General features: G+C 38.4%; 1 protein-coding gene across 3 annotated transcripts in view; it reads right to left on the bottom strand.

Moving 5' to 3' along the window:
- The window catches only part of LAPTM4B (lysosomal protein transmembrane 4 beta), a 50979-nt gene extending 33732 nt beyond the window's left edge, over positions 1-17247 (bottom strand). For 2 of the 3 annotated variants that reach the window (XM_085896681.1, XM_085896682.1), the window contains exon 1: positions 16990-17247. Coding sequence is in view for 1 of the 3 variants with exons in the window: in XM_085896679.1 (XP_085752805.1) it covers positions 16990-17109 (120 nt within the window). In the remaining 2 variants the exon portion in view is untranslated. The remainder of the gene's footprint in view (positions 1-16989) is intronic. The other variant, XM_085896679.1, reaches the window with a different exon arrangement.
- Positions 17248-23275: the final 6028 nt, after the last annotated feature.

The raw sequence follows: 23275 nt of genomic DNA, 5'->3' as shown, positions 1-23275 counted from the left end.
CGAGAAAGGTGGGAGGCAGGAGCACCAGCCCAGAGGGGAGAGCAGTACTCCATCAGGCTACGGACAAAAGCTTTGTAAGTGGTCAGGAGCACAAGAGGGCCGAGGAAGGACTTTGCACGACGGAGGATTCCCAGTCGGCGACTGGCTTTTGAGGCGAGGTTTGATATGTGACTTTCCCAGGAAAGGTCATGGCAGATAGTGAGACCCAGAAGCTTGAAAGAAAAGACTTCTTCCAGAGGATTGTTGAGAAAGTGGATGGGGGGGTTTTCTAAACAGTCCTTTCGAAGAGACATAGTGAGAGTGTGAGATTTGTCTGGATTGAAAGACATGTTCCACGTGTTGGACCAGTTTGTGATTTTATCCAGATCTGCAGTGAGCGAAGAAGCTGCTGCTTGCCGGTCTGAGGGATGACAGATGGTACGGTAGAGGGTGGAGTCGTCGGCAAAGAGAAATAGAGGATTTTCCAGAGAGTCCGAGAGATCATTGATGAAAATCAGAAAAAGAACAGGGCCCAGAACGCTACCTTGAGGAACTCCAGCCTGCACAGGAAGAGGGGATGAAAGAACTCCATTTAGGGCCACACGTTGACTGCGACAGGAGAGGAAGTCTGCGAGCCATGAGTGGAGATGGCCTTGAATACCATGGGAAGAGAGTTTGGTGAGTAGTGCAGGGTGCCAGACCGTGTCAAAAGCACGTGATATGTCCAGAGATACGGCTCGGATTTCCTGTCTGGCATTGAGGACCTCCATCCATTGATGGGAGAGCAGAAGCAGCATATCTAGGGTAGAGTGACCTTGTCTGAAACCAAATTGATGATTGGAAATCAAGCCATTGGAGAAGAGGAAGGATTTCATGTCTGAAGCGATGATGGATTCCATAACCTTGCTGATGATTGGGAGAAGGCTGATTTGTCTGTAGTTGCAGGGATCTGTTTTTGCACCTTTTTTATGCAGGGCAATGATGTTAGCAGATTTCCAAGCAGATGGCAGATGACCTTGGGCAAATGAGAGGGTGAATAGAACAGAGAGAGGGTGAGCAAGAGCAGAAGAGCAGGCTTTGAGGACACGTGGGCTGATGCCGTCTGGACCGGTTGCAGAATCTGACTCGAGGTTTGAAAGCAAGCTCTCCACCTTGTCAGAAGAAAAAGATACAGAGTCCAGGGACAGTTGGGTGCGACTCGGTAAAGTGGGTAGAGATAGTGATGGGTTTAGGACACAAGATTTAGCTGCAAACACCGAGTTTAGACATTCAGCTTTATCACGTGTGGAATCAGCAGTGCGGCCATTTGAGGTAAGGGAGGGGATGGAGGGGGAACATACACCAGAAACAGATTTGATTAAACGCTACCAGGATTTTGAGGAGGGAGAGAGGTTTGAGAGTTCAGACTTGAGATGAGAAAGATGTTGTTTTCTGGCTCTCCTGAGGGTAGATACACACTTGTTCCGAGCTTTGTGGAAAGAACTGAGATTGCCCTCAGTTGGGTTTGCTTTCCATGAGGCAAAGGCAAGTTGTTTCAGGACAACTGCCTCGCCACAAGCTTCAGTAAACCAAGGGTGGGAGGAAGGGTAGGACAACTGAACACGAGAGGGGATAAATCTGTGCATGAGGGAGAGCAAGTTTCTTTGAAAGAATTCCCAGGATGAGTTGATGTTTGAGAAAGTAGTGATAGGAGACCAGTCTGTAAGTTTGATGGCTGCTCGGAGACCCTGCCAGTCGGCTTGAGTGAAATGCCAGACTCGACGGCGGTGAGGTGGTTCTCTGATAACAGCCAGAGAGATGTCCACTTTAACAAGGACGTGGTCAGAAGAACCAATTGGAGCGAAGGAAGAGCAGCAGATATTGTCTGGGAAATTTGTCAGAATCAGATCCAGAAGAGATGGAGTACCATTGGTTGAGATCCGGGTCGGAAAGTTGACCGATTGAGTCAGTCCCAATGAGTCACAGAAAGCTTTTGCAGAGGTGCCATGGCAGGTGAGAGGGGTACCCACACCTAGCCAACTGGCGTGATGACAATTGAAGTCACCACATAAGAGGAAGAGAGAGTTTGGATGAGAAGATAGAAGATGGTCCATGTTTTCAGATAGTGAGGTGTAGATGGAGTCATCACTGTTCAGTGGACGGTACAGTACACATATAAACATGAGGTGGGAGTGGAGGGGAAGCCAAAGCCAGAGGTATTCCTGGGGGTGTGGGGGAGTGAGAGCAGTGCATGGAGAGTGAGGAATAGAGTCTTTGATGAAGAGAGCAACACCTCCACCAGGACGAGGCTCAGGTCTGTCATACCGTAAGAGGGAGTAACCGGGGAGAGATACTTGGGAGTCAGACACGTCTTGGGAGAGGAAAGTTTCTGTTCGGCAGATAATGTCTGGTTTGTCAGTGGCAACCTGTATGGAAAGATCTGAAAGGTTTGAGCGAAGGCCCCGGATATTTGAGGTCCACACTTTTAATGTTCCAATGTACAAACGAACACTACCAAACATTTTCCAGAAGAAATCATTTACGAGTGTAGCATTTGTATTATTCCCAGCCTTAGTGAATGTAAATTTACACAACAACAAACTTTCGGATAGATTCAAATAGGTTTGTTGATTATTTATTTGAAAACTTTTTGTACCATTCGTATTCCAGTCTGTTCCAGTTATTGCATTTACCTTGAAGTAATCTTTTTTAGTGGAGTTTGAGATAATAATAGTATCATCCAAATAATAGATACTATCAATTGCTTCCATACTTGTATTTATTTAGGAAAAATAGATGTTAAAAGTTTTGAAACCCTGATCCAAGTATTTGAATTATTTTCTTTCGTTCTTGGGGGGACAACTGAGTTTTGCCTTTCTTAATTTCTTTTATTGCTTGTAATTTATGAGATTCCTTCTGGGCATCTTTTATACTCTTTACAGCACCTGCTACATTTCCCACAGCAGAAGCAGTTGAACCAATTAGATCTTTATGTTTAAGAATAGTTGAACCAATACCCATGAGAGTATCAATTATCCCATCTCCTCTAAATTGATGTCCAACACCCCTTTGTCTCTTAGGTTTATAGTATCCTCTACCAAGATACATACCTTCACCCTTGTAGTATGGGGAAAGGAACATCCCATCCCCTGTAATTATTTTATATTTTCCCAACTCGTGTTTCCTCACAATAACCATCGTATTTATTTATTGGAAAACTTCACGTAGGTGAATTCTGATGGATATAACTTCTCCATTAAAAGAAATCATACGATTATCTTGGTCGGTTATCCTAAAATTTACTCTGTGTATGGTTTTTCCTGACACAGGGAGATAAACCAAATTTTGGGGTTCCATATTGAATTTATAACCAATTGGGGTTGAGTATGCGCTGAATGAAAATATTGTATTTGTTTTTTTTCCATCATTATAAGCACCATCAATCAAATCACAGTGAATTAACACCGAATTTATTCCTGAGGATATTTGAATGACATTATCACTGTAAAACGTCCCATTAGTTTCAATCTTTTTTTGAGGAGAAACCCAATAACTCTCTAAATGAATTATCAATTGTAAAATCAACCTTGTAGTTATTTTTTAAGTTTAATCGTTGATTTTGAAGTATGTTTTTTTAATGTCTATTACAATATTTTTTGGTTCATCACCCTGTTCTTTCATAAGACGAGCAATTTCGGAAGATATTTGAGAAATCTCATATGCTCCGGGTGAGACTGTTATCGTTTTGTATCCACTTCCCAGATTATAACTAAACTTGTCATTTTTATCAGTTATATTAAATAAGGTATTATAAGTTTCCATGCACAATAAAGATGCCTCATATTCTTTTGTTGTGTCAAGTTGTAGTGGGTATGGGAATGAAGATGTGTGGTCGCTTGTGAAATTGAAACTAAGGATTGTGCTTCTCACCTTATTTAATATGAGATAAAATGTCTTTATATTGATATTTATTAATTATTTTCATGTTCATCAACTGGTCTAAAACGGCTGATGCTTCATTAAAACAATTGTTATTCCCAGCCTTCTTACTGCCTAACAACAATAACAGTCTATTAACTAATTGTGATGGGTCATTTGGAAGAAAACTAACACCTGAACCAAGGATACTTAAAGCCTGAATAATGTGTTTCTCCTTCTCATTCTTCCTACTTTTACCAGAAAGAATAACCCCATAATCAACAGAGTTCAGCAGATGAATATATACTTTATCATCATTATTTCTCATATCCAATGGTTTATCAATATACTTTGATTCATCCCTCACAGTTGAACCTTGTCTTCCATCTTTTGTGAGAAGAAACATTAATCTCGGAGTTAGTTTGACAGGAGGTTGAGCAGAACTCAAGAACCTTAATTCATCATTAAATATCAATACCTTTTCTTGAACAAGATGAAATATTGCTGGTTGTTCTGTTGGAAGGAGCCCTGCTTTGGTTTTTGAATCCGCTGAATATTTATTGTTTTGAAGAGCATTCACAATATAATCAGGGGGTCGATTCATCTCTTCCAGTTGTTGAAATAATCCTTCATCATCATATTCTAATTCTCCTATATGCTCTAATTCTTCCTCCGTCATTTGACTGAAATCTTTTAACATTTGGAGCTTTCTAGGAGTATATTTTATTGTGGGAACTGTGGAAACATCTATAATTTTTTCTTGGGAAGTTTTTAAAAGTGGTTTAAAAAATTTCTCTTGTTTTCTTTCAAATGCTTCTTCACCTGTTAGTTTTTGTCTGCGTTTCTTCTTTATGTCTTCCTGTTGTTTTACATAATAATGTTTTACAACTTTTGAAACCAACTCTTGATGTTCCCTAAATCTTCTTGCTCTTTCTTTCGCATCCATTTATTTATTGAAAAATATCATTTAATATCTCATCTTGTTTCACAACAATATATTTATATTTTTCAGTCGTGTGTTTCATGTAATCCCCAAATTCCTTTTTACTACATAATGTAGAACAATTGTCTCTCCAAAAATTGCTTATATCTATTGAATTTAACTTGAATAAAATAAAAGTATTAGCATTGTTTCTGATGGAACGACGAGGAAGTTGAAAGTACGATTGACTAAGATAAATACAATTACAAGAAGAATGTCTCCCTCTTGTGTAGTAGCTGTCCATTACCGTTTGGTTTCTCTCATTAACACAATCATCAAAGATAACGAGGTTCTTTTTAGATTTATCCAAATCTTGGGGAGATGGTATATCATCCGTATTATCGGTTTTGATTTCTTTTTACATCTCTGTGTATCACAAAATAGTTGAATTATATCTTCAATGTTAAAATCATTTCGGTTTTTTTGACGTTTAAATAAACCGATTATATCTTCTTTTTGAAGACCAGCATTAAAACCTTGTGAGAGTAGTTGATACTCTGGTTGAAAACTCGACTTTGTGAAAATTATTAAATTATCATAATCTAAAAAGTTGGGAGTGAGGAGCATCTTTAAAAGTAAGCAGGTTTTTCCACATCCACTTGAACCAACTATGAGACATCTTAATGAATTTGGGAGATTTTTATGGTTGTTAAATTTTATCTTATTTTCCCAAATGGGTAAAAAATCATTCATTTATATATTTGGAAAACAGGTTATTTCATTTATTAATGGCTTTTTTAGAAACTCTATATTTTATCCTAAGTTCAGGTTTAATTTCAAGATAATCCATTATTTTATTTATGCAATATCTTGTGTTGATATTTCCCTGAAAATCACATCCATGTATAATATATAACAACAATCCTTTGAACATTTCTCTAATACGTTCAGTTTCTTCCCTTGTAAGGAAAGGTGTGTTATCACCCTCATACTTTACATTCATTTCCCTAATCAATCTTGTAAAGTAATTTATTTTTGGTGTAAATCTAAAAGAATTATTTTCCTTTTTACATTTTTTATTATCATTCATTAGAAGATAATCACAGAATATACATTGTTTATAGGCTTTTGACTCTGTGTTTAATCCCCGTCTTTCACACGCAGGACAATTCTCAAATTTGTCATATGGAGAATTAGGGAATTCAAGAGGCTCAAAATCGAGTAAACTATTCATATTTATAAAGTAAAACCTTACTTGAAATGAAATTCATCTTCGATATCATCTTCGATACTTTCAGAATCATCTATACTTTCATAACTATCGTTTGAACACAAACTCTCGGTGTCATAATCACTCTCATAATCTTCAAAATCTTCAGTTGAATATTGACTCATATTTAATTAGTAGAAAAAACATTACCATCAATATCTATATGCTTTTTTTCATGAACAGATTCAACTGCTACATTTTTTATATTAAAGGTAATTTTAAAATGATCCTTAACTACAATTGTACGAAATGTCATTTCACTTGATATATTAACATCCTTTATTTCATCAGGATTTATATCTTTAGGGTTGTTGAAAAAAAATACAAATTTCTCCTTGCATATTACAGATGGTCTTATCTTTTCATTCTTAAGCTTCATCCATAAGGTTTTTATTTTTTGATACTTTTTCTTGTTTCATTGCTTTTTCTAGTTTTGAATATATTGCGAGAAGGAGAGGAGAAACGTTTGTTTGAGATACCTTTGTTGATGTTCTTCCAGGTACACTAAAAGCCCTTCCACTGAAGGAAATTGAAGAACTCATATTATTCACCATAATTGTTTTTATCCAATAGTTGTTATATTTATCTTTGTTAAATTTTACATCCTTGACATATTTCTCAGTATCTTTAACAAATGAAGAGATTGATTGAAACTTGTCTTTTGTGTCTTGAAACATTGTATTTATTAAGTGAAAAAGTTGGAGGATAAAATGGTTTTAAGCACAGATTCACCTATAAATTAAACAAAATTTTCATGAAGAAAATTTTAGTTTCAGCAAAGTTTTATTATATAAATATGGTGAATACAACGTACTGCGATGTTTGTAATCACGAATATAAATATTATAAAAAACACCTTCAAACCAACAAACACACATTCAATCTTTTCAAACAAATATCTCCTCTTGAGTTGGAAAGAAAACATTTTGATATCTGCTCAAAGGATGTTTTGAAGAGTAGTTATAAGAATCACCATCAATCACAAAAACACAAGAAGAATGAGTTTAAAGTAAAGGGAGACTATTATATTGAAAACACTGATGGAGCTTTTAAGAATCATATTAAAATAAGGATTTTTCAATTTGGAGAACCTGGTCCATCACCAATAGCTGAATCAATTGAAATAGTGAAACCTGATGTTGAAAAAGTTATTAAAAAGACATTAAAAGAAATGAAAACTTTAAAGTTTTATATGGGAGTGAAAATGAATATGAAAAGACAAGATGAAGAACAAACTCCTTATATGAGAACAGATCTTCATTTTATAACATCATTTCAAGATTTTTTGAATAGTGGGGTTTATGAAGAACTATCAAGACAAGAGGAGGATGTTGATAATACAGTGGTAGGAAGTGTTTTTAATATTTTTTTTAAAAATCACCTTTTTAGATCTACACATTCTAAAATCAAACCCTCTTAAAGCTTCTTCTTATATTGAATTACCAAAAGAAATAAAACTAAAGAAGGCAGTTGTTAATTTTAAGAACAATGATAATAAATGTTTTCTCTGGTCTGTTCTTGCTCACTTACATCCACCAAAATGTAATTCAGAAAGAGTCAAACAATATATGAAATATGAGAATACCTTGGACATTAAAGATTTTAAATTCCCAATGCCACTAACAGATATTCCTAAATTTGAGAAAAAGAATAATCTTTCTGTTTATGTATATGGATTAACGGATACAAACAAAGTTCAAATATTAAAAATTTCAAACAATGATAAAAATGAAGAAACACACATTGATCTTTTATATTTTAGTGTTGGAAAGAATTCACATTACACATACATCAATAATTTATCAAGATTAATCTCTTCTCAGGTATTCAGAACAGCAAATAAAATATATCCTTGTAAGCGATGTCTTAATTCATTTCATACAAAAGAACGATTAGAACAACATTCAAAATATTGTAGTAATCATAAATCCGCTGTAATTACAATGCCTAAACCTGGTGAAAAGATTTATTTTGAAGATTATAATAAATCTATCATGCATCCATTTGTGATATACGCTGATTTTGAGTGTATCCTTAAAAAGATAAATACTGCTTCTCCTAATTAAAAAGAATCATATACAAATAAACATCAAAAACATATTCTTTGTGGTTTCTGTTATTATATCAAATCATCTGTTGGAGAAAAGTATAATAAACTTGAACATTATAGTGGAAAAAAAGCTTTACAAGAGTTTTGTAAAACGATTAGAAAAGGATTGTATAAGACTAACTAAATTAATGAAAGAAACAAATGAACCGATGAAATTAACCAAAGAAGAAAAAATAGAATTTAGAAACAACAATATCTGTCATATTTGTGAGGAGGAAATTGAGGAGTCTAAAGTTAGGGATCATTGTCATCTTACTGGTAAATATAGAGGTCCCGCTCATTCCTGTTATAATCTTAATTATAAATTACCTTCTTTTATTCCAGTCTTTCTTCACAACAGTGCCAACTATGATACACATCTATTTATAAATGAACTTTCAAAAACACCAGGGAATATTTCTGCCATAACAAACACAAGTCAAAAGTATATTTCATTTACAAAAATGATATTCACAAAACCTTTAACTCGTATAAGGTTTCTAGATTCTTACAAGTTTACGGGAAAACCACTCGCCTACCTAGCATCAAATCTAAGCTCCACGGGCTCTTTTCCAAATCTTAATTCATTCTTTCCAAAAGAGGAAATTCTAACTAAAGAGGAAATTCAGATTAAAGAGAGAATTCAAATTGAAGAGGAAATTCTAATTAATGAGGAAATTAATGAAGAAATTCTAACTGAAGATGAAATTCTAATTATAAAGAAAATTCGAACAATGAATGAAATTCTAACGAAAGAGGAAATTCTGATTAAAGATGAAATTCTGATTAAAGAGGGAATTCTAACTAGAGAGGAAATTCAAACAAGGAATGAAATTCAAAGTTTAGAGAAAATTCTTACAAGTAAGGGAATTTATCCTTATGATTATATGGATTCATTTATAAGATTTAAAGAAACACAACTTCCTTCAAAAGAAAGTTTCTATAATAACCTTTATGAAGAAGAGATAAGTGATAAGGAATATAAACACGCACAAGAAATTTGGAAAATATTTAAGATAAAGAACCTTGGAGAATATCATGATTTGTATCTAAAAACATGTTTTATTGTTAGCTGATGTGTTTGAAGCTTTTAGATCACTCTGTCATAATAAAATTGTTATGGATTAGATCCTGCCCACTATTTCACAGCTCCTGGTTTAGCTTGGAGTGCAATGTTGAAAATGACAAAACAAGATATAGATTTAATCAGTGATGTAGATATGCTTTTGATGATTGAGAAGTCTAAGAGAGGAATAATATCACAAGTATGTTCAAAAAGATATGCTAAAGCAAATAATAAATATCTTCCAAATTATGATAGTGAAAAAGATAGTAATTATTTGATGTATTTTGATGCTAATAATTTGTATGGATGGGCAATGTCTCAATCTCTGCCTTATGGTAAATTAGAGTGGGTGGAAGAAAAGGATTATGAAAAGGCTTTGATGAATATTGTTATTTCTTCTCAAGAGGAATTGAATGAGGAAGAAGAAGGTTATTATTTTGAAGTTGATTTGAGGTACCTGAGTGATCTTCATAATAAGCATAAAGACCTTCCTTTTGCATGTGCGAAAGAAACCCCAAAGAAAGAATGGTTAAGTGATTATCATAAAAGTTTTAATATTAAAGGTAAATCAACAGAAAAGTTATTAACAACATTCTATGATAAAGAGGGATATGTTTTGCATCAAAGGAACTTGAGACAATATTTATCTGCTGGGTTGAGAGTTGCTAAAATTCATAGAGTTTTAAAATTTAAACAAAGTCCTTGGATGGAAAAGTATATTAAATTCAATACAGATATGAGAGCAAATACAAAAGTAAAATTTGAAGGGGACTTTTATAAACTAATGAATCATGCTGTATTTGGAAAGACTATGGAAAATATTAGAAACAGGCAAAACATTAGATTCGCAACATCTTGGAAAGAAGCTTCTAGATTGATAAATAAACCAAGTTTTGAGAGAGAAGAGGTTTTTTCAGAGAACTTTTCTGCTATTCCTATGAAAAAGGAAAGTATTGTAATGGACAAACCAATTTATATTGGAACAGCAGTTCTTGATTTATCAAAGATATTGATGTATGATTATTTGTATGACTTTAAGAAAGAGTATGGTGAAAATCTTTCATTGTTGTATATGGACACTGATAGTTTTATTCTAGATATAAAAACTGATGATGTTTATAAAGATATGAAGAAAAATATTGGAGTATATGATACAAGTAATTTTAGTAAGAAGAGCGAGTTATTTTCAAAAAAGAATGAAAATGTTATTGGTAAGTTTAAGGATGAGTTGGGTGGAAAAGTAATGAGTGAGTTTATTGGATTGAGAGCAAAGGCATATGCTTATAAGTATGGTGATCAGATTGATAAAAGGTTAAAGGGAATAAAGAAATATGTAATAAAAAAATCAATAACTTTTAGAAATTATAATTGTTTGATGAATAAGAAAGAACAATACAGGAAAATGAATACAATAAGAAGTTATAAACATAAGATATATAGTGAAGAAGTAAATAAAAAGGCATTAGGAACCTTTGATGATAAGAGATTTATTTTAGATAATGGAATAGATTGTGTTCCATATGGATATTGTATGATAGAGTGAATATTAATCATAGAGTATATAGAATAGATTGTGTTCCATATGGATATTGTATGATAGAATGAATAGAATAGATTGTGTTCCATATGGACTCAAGTTTTAACGATGGGAAGATGGGTTGGGATTTTTAAGGGCTACCGCCGCGTTTTTCACAATATATAAATGGTCGAACCAAGTATTAATCAAACTAAAGAGTGGAGAAAATCTCAGTCTCGGTATATAAATCGAAAACATAATGAATGTGAAAAATATCAAATAAGTCTTATTGAAAAAATAACTAAAACAAAGGTAAATAAAACAAATAAGCAAATCAATTTAAAAACCAATAAGTTAGAGGATGTAAAGAAAATAATAAATATCCTTGAATGGACTGAAAAATTTGATGGTTATCAATTAAACAATGGAAAAATAATTTATTACAATCTCAAAATGATATGCAACTCAGGAGGTGGTCAGATGAGATCATTAAGAGAAGTATATCATTTCATAATAACACAAAAGGGGTATCTTGAAAAATATAAAGATTCAAATGTTTTATTTTTAAATATTTTTGATGGGGATTATTGTGCAAAGAAAATTAAACTATTGAAGGAATTTGAGAATGAACAAATCTTTATAGGTTCAATGAGTGAGCTAAACAATATGCATTGGTTATTTGAAAAAGAGTGTCCCTAGGCTTACAAGTTTCAGATATTTCTTCAGAATCACCTTTAACAAATCACATTACTACTTTGCTACTTGAACAAATATTTATCTTGTTGCATTGGTTATTTGAATAGAGTGCCCCTAGGTTAAAAGGGAAGACAAATAAATATACCTTGGGCTAAAAAGGGGGTTTATTTTTTGGGGAAAAAAATATGAATCGCTGAAAATCCCCCATTCACTTACATGGTGAAAAGTGAGCCAGAATCAGTATACTCACCCTACTCATGCCATTCACCAAAACACTTTAGTCATTCATTCCACAGTGCCACACACCCAGTCCACAACACCATCCAACACCTTTCACTTTTATGTGAAAACAAAAACACACCAGTCCTTCGGATCCCACTTGGTCATCAAATTTAACTGGCACACTTTTTCATCAAACCCCAATCAATTTGTCACTACGTCCATCATCCGCTGGCCTCCTCCATACTGCCCCAATCGTTTATGTCCAACAATTTAAACGAAACATCAAAATCTCTTCACCAGCCCATGGAACTTCTGCATGGTTCCAACCAGGCATTTCAGTCTTTCCTCAAACAAGCCACTCTTTGTCATCCACTTGTTTCAGGTGTGTCTAACTGTCCTGTAATGTCTCCATCGCTTTTTTCAGCAATCACCCAAATCCACTCGTGCCACTCTTATGCCTTCTGTCATCTCTCAATTTGCAATCACTTTTGGTTCAATTTTCAATCAATTTCTTACATCCCAATATGGCCTGCTTCTTTGGCTCATTGGAAGGGGAGTGAGAGAACGAATCCCTCATTTCCCCTTACAAGACCCTGCCGCCTTTCCGCCACGGCTCAAAGGGGTCACGTCTCAATTAGGGTTGCGGTCCACCCCCTCCTTTTCTCCAGGGTTCGCGGAAGTCAGATAAACCCCAATCGGTGGAATGGCCTCCCCCTCTTCTCCAGGGTTCACGGAAATCAGGTAAACCCCAATCGGTGGAATGGCCTCCCCCTCTTGTCCAGGGTTCACGAAAATCAGGTAAACCCCAATCGGTGGAATGGCCTCCCCCTCTTCTCCACAACTCTCTCAAGACAGATAAACCCACTCAGCTAGCCAAACCCCTCGTGTGCTCAGAAAGGTTTGAAGACCAAGTGACACATGCCAGTGCCACTTGCCACTCATCTGCGCTCAACCCAAAAGTTCCTGTGAGGCTGATAGAGAAATTAAAATCCAATTTCTAAAGCCTGCTCCTGGATGCAGCACCTCCAACTCTGTAAGAACCCATGCGGAGTTGTCCATTATGGTTTTTGTACCCTGTGTCAAGACCCGTGGTGGTGGCATTTCCATTTCCCCTTGCACGTCTAACCTATCTACTACGTCACCACTCATCCCACGCCCAGGAGCCCCACACACAGCAGGCTGCACACATTCCAAGGTTAGGTGTTCACATTCCACACCTTCAACCCTGCCGGCGCACTGACCAACCGCCTCACACTCCAGGGCTATATTCCCGAACGCCACGTGAGAACCCCCACACGTTTCGGCCTCGGCAGCACATACTGGTGCTGTAGTCTGGAGGGTGGGCTCAAAGCATTCATTCATAGGCACTCCACACACGCATTCAGGGGTCACGCATATGTGCACCCCATCGGACAGAGTCTCTTCATTAACATATAATTCAATTTCTACCTTAAGCTCCTCGTGCGCACCATGTATGCATGTGTCCATGTACCTGCTTCATTCCAGAGTCACCTCGGTCCGGTCGCTTCTCTCCAGCAGGTTGCTCACCATCAATTCGCCACACTCCTCTGGGGCTGTCAGCTCCACATGCTGGACCTGCTCAAAATGTCTTTCATTCATCAACAACCCTATATGCTCCCTCAATGTCTCTTTCACCAGGATTTGCTCTAATTGTGGTTTCATCCAACGAGTGATGTCAATCAAGTTCAGCACCACCAACATTACTCCCTGTGGTGATATCACACATCCCATATTATTGTGCTGTTCTACTTCCTGGCTCCATTTCCCTTTCCATTTGAGTCGTTCTTCCTCTTTGAGCCTTTTTAGTTGTTCGTTATCTTTCCGGAGTTTTTCCATCTCCATGTACTCCAACCTTGCTCTCTCCTTGAGTTGGTCAGTTTCAAATTTGATTTATTTTTGTTTTCTATCCCACCATCTCTCATGTTCTTCATTCTCTAATCTCATTGTTTCCTTCAATTGGTTGATTTCCTTTTCCTGTTTCATTCCTTGTTCTTTTTGTTTCTTATCCCACTGTCTCTCGTTCTTCCTTCTCCAATCTCATCGTTTCCCTCAATTGGTTGATCTCCCTTTCCTGTTTCATTCATTGTTCTTTCACTACTCTTTCTTGCGTCTCATTCTTTAGTCTTGCTTTGGCTTCCAGCTGTTCGATCTGCACAGTGTGGTTCCTTAACGTTTCATTCTCCGTTCTCTTTCTTTCCGCTCTTAACATCCTCAGCTCGTTTTGTAATTCTGTCTCTTTGTTTTGGTGTTTCCGTAACTCCGAAGCTTTTTCCCTTTATTCCTTCCTCATCTCCGCACCTCTTTTGCAGTCTTCCCTCCTCATTTCCTCCAATTTCTTACAGTATTCCCTTAGTCGTTCCAGATATTGCTCTTTTCTTTCTAGCTCCTGTTCTTGGCTTTCTCTTATCTGATTGCCTGATCTTACCTCTTCCTTCAGTTGTTTCAATTCCAAATTGTGTTGTCGTTTTGCCTTTTCTCGCTTTGTTTCCCATTCTTCCTCCATGCTCTTCCTATCCTGAGAGTTACTAATTTGCTCTTCCTCTTTTCTTTCGTTCAGTTCGCTCTTCTCTTGTTCCACCTCATGGGTACTCCACTCTACTTTCCTCATTTCTCCCTGTAGTTCCTCGAACTGTCTTGACTTTTCCAACCATTCATGGGTAATCTGCTCCACTTAATGCATTCTCCACGTAGCTCCACGCCTGTATTGGTTAAGTCCTCCTCCAGCCCCCGAATTCGTTTCTGTGCATCAGCCAATTGTTGTGACTCCCCGTGCACATAATCCTCGTGAACCTCATCTGTGTTGGCTAAGTCCTTTTCCAGCCCCCGAATTCGTTCCTGTGCATCGGCCAATTGTTGTGACTCCCTGGGCACATAATCCTCCTGAACCTCGTCTGCATGCCGTTGTGCCTCGTCCAATTCAATTTGCAATTCCTCTATATAGTTATCACCACACCTCCACTGCTCCAAGGCATCCGACAATCGTGTATGAATCTCGCCAATGTACGCGTCGCAGTCCTGTGTCGCCCGCCATGACCACGTGATTTGAGCCGGTGGGCGGGAGCACTTCCCCCATGCCGTGTGACTCGTTGCGCTATTATTAGCACACTTCCGCTTCGTGTCGCGCCAAGATGGAGCCGCGCCGCCATTTTCTGACTCCATTTTTCTTTATAATTTCCAAGTTTTACACCCGATCCGCTCAAAATAATATCAAAGCAAATTGGGACCGGTTTTTTTTTCCTCGCGCCTCTCATTACTAATGTTCAGGGTGCGGAATTCACCACAGGTCCAAATATCCCGCTCCTGACTACCAAAGTGTTGAGGATTCAGCAGTGGCGGGATTCTCACCCGAGTCTTGATAGCCGAACGTTACAGATTCGGCGCCACCGTCACCACCGCCATCTCCGGGGTTTATAACGCCGGCTGGCTCGGCACAGGCCTCGGGTCACGAGTCTTCAATCGCGATACCAACGTACCCCTGGACCTTACCAGTTGGGGAAATAGACCCCGGTTACAGACTGGTTTTGTCAGATGCTGAGCGTTTTCTGCCAGTCTGTAACCATTTGGGTTTTATATACCAATCGAACGGATCGTTCCTCGACACGACACAAATTAATCCAAAGCGGCAACTTCATACGAATCAGCCAGATTTATTGGGGAACACAACACAAGCAAAATATTCACGACAATGTTTTAATTAATCTATAACCCGTTCTTAACTAGGGAGATACGGATTACGGGTTTTGAAGGGGTCCCTACCGAGATAAGCCTTAAACGACATGCAGACAAGACATAGACAGCATGCAGACAAAACAGAGTACTTGGTGATGTTTCATGGAAGAGAGATAAGTGCCAAAAGCACGAATGTCACTTGTAACAAGCCGATGTCCACGGATTCGTGCCCCAAGCTCAAGCATGCCGCGTGGCAAAATGGCGCTCGCCCTCCTTTGTCGCACCGCACGCGGCCTCCGCACGCTCTGACCCCGCATAAGGTCGACGGCAAAAGACCGTCAGGTCTATGATGGGTTTCAGCTGGTTTCTCACAAGGTCCAGCATACTAATCCAAATTGAGGTGCCGGGCTCCGGCAGGCTGGGTCCATGGGATTCCAAGATGTCGTCGAGCCGTGAGGTCAGTCGGGATAGTCAGAAGCTCCGTCGTTAGACGCAGGTTGAACCTGTCGATGACCTCCGCTCGAAGCCGACTCCAGACTCACACAGCAGCCAGGTCCTATCCCTCAGAATCACCACTGGCTTTTCTTCTTCTGCTCGCCTCGAAGCCCGACCCTCAAAAATTTTCATACCGATCAGATAAAGCGCTTGACGTATGCAATTATGACATCACATCGTATATTGTAATTATTAATTACAATACCCATGAATGAAATTATCAGGCCACATATTGTAATTATCATATGCATTATGTCATATTGTAATTATCATATGCAATTATGATGACATCAAAAAAAAAAAAAGACAATTATTCCCTATGAGAAGTAACTTGACATGTGCCAAGTTTCAATTTTTTCCATGAAGCGGTTTCAGAAATACAGAGGTCGAAAGTTTTTCCTTTTTTTTTTCCAACATGGCTGCAACACCACGTGACCTATGACGTCATAATGATTAAAACATTGTTCATGAGTAGTCACAGCCTCAGTGAAAATTTTGTGTCAATCGGTTTAAGCAGTTGCAGAGAAAACAGAGAAAATTAGCACGGATGGACGCACGGATGGACAGAAGGACAGACAACCCGAAAACATCATGCCCCGGCCACTTTGTCAGCGGAGAAATAAAATAAACCTCTTCAGCACATCCTCTTGTGTATTCACAGTTATGCAATTGATTTGTGTTTCCTTGCTGCCCTCCATGGGCCGTTGTGGTTCAATGTAATCCAAAATGGGTTTTGTACTGCCATTGTTGAAGAGGTATGTTAATCACGTGACTGCCAAAGGTCAGGGTTCGAGCACAATTCTCCATTCCCGTGGATGGCACGAACCATACTGCTGTGTTCTCGTGTTCATCCCGTTCAATCCACCCACGTTATAGTAGGGGAATGAAAAATCCGATGATGATGATGATGATGATCATGATGATGATGATCATGATGATGATGCTGATGATGATCATGATGATGATGATCATGATCATGAGCATCATCATCATCATGCATGTTGTGGGAATGGTGTTCAGCTATCTGTCAATGTCAATGTTGCTTGCGGTGAATGTTGTACATCCCGTTTGTTTTGTTACAAGACCCGCAGCTCGTTTTAAAGTCCTGGGGGATTCCTGCAGACTGCTCGGACACACGACAACATACCAAGTAAGAGAGTCCCAGTAAGATGGTGCCGGTTCGAACGTGAAAACAAATACAACAACTCGTCCAATACATCCGTTTCGAAAACGACTTGGACATCTTCGGCTCTGCGGACAGAAACATCTCTCGCACTTCGACAGAAATGGAAATTTTTTAAAAAAAAATTAATGAAAGAAACAAACACCGGGATCAAAACGCTCAAACGTTCAACGTTGTTTGCCCTTCCACGATGACGTCATGCGGGGGGAGGAGACCTTTCAAAGGGCAAACGTCCTTTCTTTACAGTAGTTGTTGTTGTTGTTTCATAAAACTTGTATTCATTTTTTTTTTAACCAAGTAAAAACAAATAGCCGGAAATGATCAATGAAATCTATCATGAATGTCAAAACTAAAAATCTAGTGTAAAAGTTAATAGTTTCACCAATATAAGTTAAACGGATCAAAAGTCAATCCTCTGGTGATATCGACATAATACGTACGCACGAGGATGTGTGTTTTGAATATTTCTGTTTCGCGCACAAAAAAAAAAAAAAAATAGGGAGCAAAGAACGAAAGAGTGAGTCGTGTGTGAGAGACAGACAGAGATCTATTTCTCACGGACACAAAATGGCAGCATTTTTGTCCTAAACTTCCATCACTTTTCATCACTCCTTCCACACTCATCAAACCACCTTTCTCCATTGCTAATTATCCTCCCTTCTGTTGCTTTTTCTCAATTTAAATTTTCCCTTGTGAGATAGGCTTTTGGCGATACGTATTACAGACTTATACATCGGACTTGGATTAGTCTACCAGCAGTCAGGCAGTAAAGCCACAAATGCAAGGTGAGGCCTAGCATTGCAGACTGTTTAGAATGCTACATTGGTTTTACACGGTAACACTGTCTTACGCCTCCATGAAGTGTGCAGGAATATCAGTGGGGGGAGGGCAGGTGAACAGGTTGTACAGGTTGTACAGGTGAGCCAGTTCCTTTGCTCTCGCGTGGCCGAACGTGCAAAAAAAAAAAAAAATTCTCAAACAAACACACAGGCCGTTCCATCGCTCTCGTAAATGATGACTGGATTGGGGCGTTGTGTTTATCTATAAATGCGCATAAGAAATCGAGAAATTATTAGAATACACGAAGTCATCACTATCCGGAAGTCCGTACCTTGTAACCAGCAATGGGGAACGCGGCTGAGGATCTCTTCCCCCGTCGGCCACGCCCACGCAGCAACGTGTCCTGTCATTGGTTTGGTAAATAAATGGCCATAACTTGGGAACCACTTGTCTGCTTAATATCAAACTTTGAAAAGTCACATACTCAGGTCCCCAGCAATATATCTGGCAAGTTTCAATTAGATCGGACCCGTGGTTGTCGAGAAACAACGGTCAGACACACACACACACACACAGACACAGGCACAGACACACACAGAGACACACAGACACACACACTGCTGGAATTATAGATAGATAAGCTAAGGTTTAGTAAGTTTTTTTCAGCTTCTTTTGTTTTGTTCCACCGCAAACCAAAGAAATACTTATGTGGACACCAAAATATTTTTTAATTTCAACAATTTTCTGGAAGAAATGGTGCATTATTTGAAAAAAGTGCAATGGTGCTAAAAAAAATTGGCCACGACTGTGTATCAAAAAGTTGTGGACAGATCCGGATGAAATTTTGTGGACAGGTTCGTTGTGTGACAAAGACCAAGTGATTAGATTTTGGTGAAGATCCAGATTCGGATCTGACGACTAGAATTGAAGTGATTCTTCACCATTGAGAGATCGGACCAAAAAGGATATCTATTGGGTACAATATCTCAAAAATCGATTCGGCTCGATATGTTCCACTGGATCAGGGATTGCGTGGTGGTGTGCGCTCTACCGAGTACCCTTCTAGTTATACACGCGCCAAACCAACCTGCCTTTAACATACAGTACATATGGGCTGTAGTTTCACAACAGGTGCTTGTGGTAAATTCTACAAGTTTGTACCTCTGCATTCAGCATGACAGGTTGCCGGAAAGACAAACGCTCTCGCTACAAAGCACAATATCTGGTGGGAAGGTGCGTGGGCGAGCAACGGGGGTGGGGGGGGGGTTGTACAGGTGAGCTGGTTGTACATCTGGGTACGATCCACCTACCAGTGGACTATGACTCAACCACAATAATTACAAAACATTTGTGGTAAATGTCATAACTTAGACCCACGCTGATGAATGTTAACTCACGGGACCTTATTTCACAGGAAATCCAAGTCTTATGCTTTCGTCCAACAATTGCAAATGCTCTTTTTATAGTGATGACAGGTATGAGGGTAACATACCATACCCAAGTTGGTGTTTTCACACGAGTCCATGGGTCAATATAGCACAGATAAAACATAGCAGGGCGACAATTATCCACCAACTTCCTTTTTGTTGTCCACAAAATCACAACAATCGAATGTGGAATGAACGTTACCTTTTGTCACATCTGGTTTTCGCAGTGCTTTGAAATCATTGACTAGCTCTTCAAATGGATGACTTTGTTTGTTTTTTTGTATGGTACATAAATGACTCGTTGGTCTTCATATGTTAATATGGTTGTGGAAATGGCTCCTGGAGGGTTAATAATGCAAAAAAGGAATCTTTTTATTCTTGTGCTGGTTTAAAAGAACTAAAAAAAATGGGAGGTTCAATAAGGATGACCGATTTAGTCAAAACATTTGATTGGGTAAACTTACCATAGACTATATGAAGATAATTTTTCAGGTTACGAAGTACAGGCTGTCCACAAAATCTTGTTCTGGTTTTAAATTTTTTATTACAACCAAAGCAAAAGAGATGCAATAATGCAGTTTTTTTTGAAACATTTTGTCACATAATTCATAAAGAACATTGTGTTCTTCAGTACACCTCACCATGTATCACATCCAAGTGAAAATACACGTATTGGCCAACATATTCCTCGTCACACTGTTCATGCACCTCGTCATCTTTGGACAAATTGTTTTAATTTCAGAAACAGAGGGTTGGAAAACAACCCTCGACGTACCCCACCACAAGAAGTCACTTGTTCTTTCCGATCAGGGCAACTCAAATCATTCGGAGGGCTTTAGTTATTAATCGTTCATTCAAGGATATATTGGGTTCGGGGCTATTAGCAACCGCACAGAAGTCAGCCCGTGTGGTGACGGCTTGAACCACCATTTGGGTGTCGAGTGAGGGAGTACCAGCACTTTGCTTCACTGGATCAGACGTTCCACCAAAGCACAGTAGTGCCTGCCTCTCCATCCTGGTAGCCCATCCACTCTAAACCCACACAATTAAACTGTCTATTTATGTTCATACATTATTTCAATCGCGTTTTTCATCGATTGGTTGAATTTTTGTTTCTTATATGAACTAAAATGAAGGTTAAGTTAATTTAGGATGATCAATTTTTTTCCCTGGCAATGCATCTCTCTCTTATAACACGATGTATATGGGTTTCGAACAATGTAAATCGATGACTTGCTTTAAACACGTACTCAAAAAGTAAATAATGACGGATGTGGTCTTTCACAATGTCACAAGATTCCCGAAACTCCGCGGACAAAGATCTTTATAATGACATGAGTTTTATGGTCCCTCGGAGAGTCGTTTAAAAGAAAAGTCGGAAACAGAACACTGCTTCGATCGCTCCAGAAAATAAAAATTTAAAAAATCTGGGTTTGAAGCAAAAACATGCCCACTGCCATTGCACGCGTACAGTCGTGGCCAAAAATATTGGCACTCTTTTCAAATAATTCACAATTATCTCACCAAATAAATTGAAATTGACAAAAGTATTTGGTCTCCACAGTTCTTTATTTTACTGTAAATATCACAGAACCTTTGTTTTTGATTCAGAACTTCATTTATCCTTTTAAATCAGAAAATAAAAATAAATGGCATTGACAAAATTATTGACACCCTCGACTTAATATTTGGTATCACAACCTTTGGACAAAATAACTGCAGTGAAGCACTTCCTGTAGCCATGAATGAGCTTCCTACACCTCTCAACTAGCAGTTTGGCCCACTTTTCTTATGCAAACTGCTCCAGTTCTCCCAGATTTGAAGGGTGCCTTCTCCCAACTGCTGTTTTCAGATCTCCCCACAGGTGTTCAATGGGATTTATATCTGGACTCATTGCTGGCCACTTCAGAACAGTCCAGCGTTTTGTCTTGAACCATTCCTGGGGCTTTTTGAAGTGTGTTTGGGTTCATTGTCCTGCTGCAAGACCCATGACCTTTGACGGAGGCCCAGCTTTTGACACTCGGTTGAACATTGCACTCCAACATACTTTGGTCATTTCATGATGTCGTGCACACATTCAAGGCACCCAGTGCTAGAGGCAGCACAGCAACCCCAAAACATCACTGAACCTCCTCCATGTTTGACTGCAGGGAAGGTGTTCTTTTCTTTGAAGGATTCATTTTGTTTTCTGTAAACAGAGATGATGTGCTTTACCAAATTTGGGCTCATCTGTCCATAGGACATTCTCCCAGAAGGATTTTGGCTTGTGCAGGTGTGTTTTGGCAAACTCCAGTCAGGCTTTCTTACGTCTTTCTCTCAGCAGTGGGGTTCTCCTGGGTCTCCGACCTTATAACCCCCTTTCATTGAGATGGCGACGGATGATGTGAGTTGAAACTATTGTATCTTGTATGTGAAGGTCAACTTGAATCTGTTTGGTGGAGAAAGCACCTTCATCAACTGCCAATCAAACAATCCTTCGCTGCAATCTTCGATCAAGTTTTCTCTTGCGGCCATGTACAGGGAGGTTGGCTACAGTGCCATGGTGCTTAAACTTCCTGATAACATTGTGTATGATGGACACCGGAACATCAAGGTCTCTGGAGATGGACTTGTAGCCCTGAGATTGTCCATGTTTGGCGACAATCTTGTGTCTGACTAACTCGGACAATTCTGTGGTTTTCATTCTTTTCTCCATGCTCATCGCAGTACACAGAGTGACACAAAACAGCAATGACTCCTTGTCTCTATTCAAACTGATTAAATGAGCGATTTATATATATATATATATATATATATATATATATATATATATATATATATATATATATATATATATATATATATATATATATATATATATATATATATTGCAGGCACCTGCAACTCACCACAGGTGAGTTCAATTCCAAAATAAAGGATAATCACCTGCTTGTAATGTAATTATTTCCAACAACTTCTTAAAGGTGCCAATAATATTGTCAGGGCCATTTAAGAATTTCTGTGTGGAATAAGCTAAGATGTAATTTTTTCAGCTTTTTTGTTGTCGTTTTGTTCCACTGCAAACCAAATAAATACATTTGTGGAAACCAAAATATTTTTAATATTAAAACAATTTTCTCAAAGTAATGGTTCATCATTTGAAAAGAGTGCAAGGGTGCCAATATTTTTGACTACCACAGTATACATAAAATACATTCTGGTTGTATGGCTTTGATCGATTCCAATTGCACTTACCCAGAAGCCTGACGCCTACACTTGTGGCCTTCAGAAGGTCCATGACATATCTGCTGCAACCTTGATATTTGATGATCCTTTTAGCAGTTGATTTTGTCGTTTTACACTGAAGGGAAAACTTCAGGCCGGCTGTTCAACCAATGGGTGGAACGGAATGTTACACACACACACACACACACACACACACACACACACACACACACACACACACACACACACACACACACACACACACACACACACACACACACACACTAGGAAGTTTCCCATGCCCACAAGGGATTCTAAACGGGTTAGGGAAGAGGTGGCAAAAATGCAAATGGTGTCTTCTGTAATCGAGCCGGCAAGCTGGGAGCAAAAATTCACATTTATTGCCACATCTGATACAATTTAAATGCTCTAATGAAGGCGAGGTGCTCCATTTGAAACCGTTTGTTCGATATATGTAACTTTTTGATGCTTAGGCTCCGTAATAAAAATTTGGATTGGTGTTAAAGCCAGTGACTAATTGCAAATCGTGGGAGGATAGGTGTAGAGTGTCAAATTCCAAAATCATATTTCTTAACAGCAAAGAAAAATCCTGTAGGTTTGGATCAATTTGAAGCAACCTTTGATGTTTATTTTTTCTCTTCCAGGAATGTTTACACGTTTCAGGGTGGGACAGACAAACTGCATTGGCCTAGACAGATAGTTATTGATTGCTTTCATTTGTTTCCTTCCCTCAGGCATGGTTGAATTAAACATCTGGTCTCAGGGTGAATTCTGGTTGTTGTGGTGTTTGTTGGTGATTAGGAAAAGCCCGTTGAGGG

This window comes from Eptatretus burgeri, chromosome 9 (genome assembly GCF_056783735.1).
Source record: "Eptatretus burgeri isolate ZD-2024b chromosome 9, Ebu_testis_v1, whole genome shotgun sequence".
NCBI classification, from domain to species: domain Eukaryota; kingdom Metazoa; phylum Chordata; class Myxini; order Myxiniformes; family Myxinidae; genus Eptatretus; species Eptatretus burgeri.
This window is presented reverse-complemented; position numbering and strand designations above follow the sequence as displayed.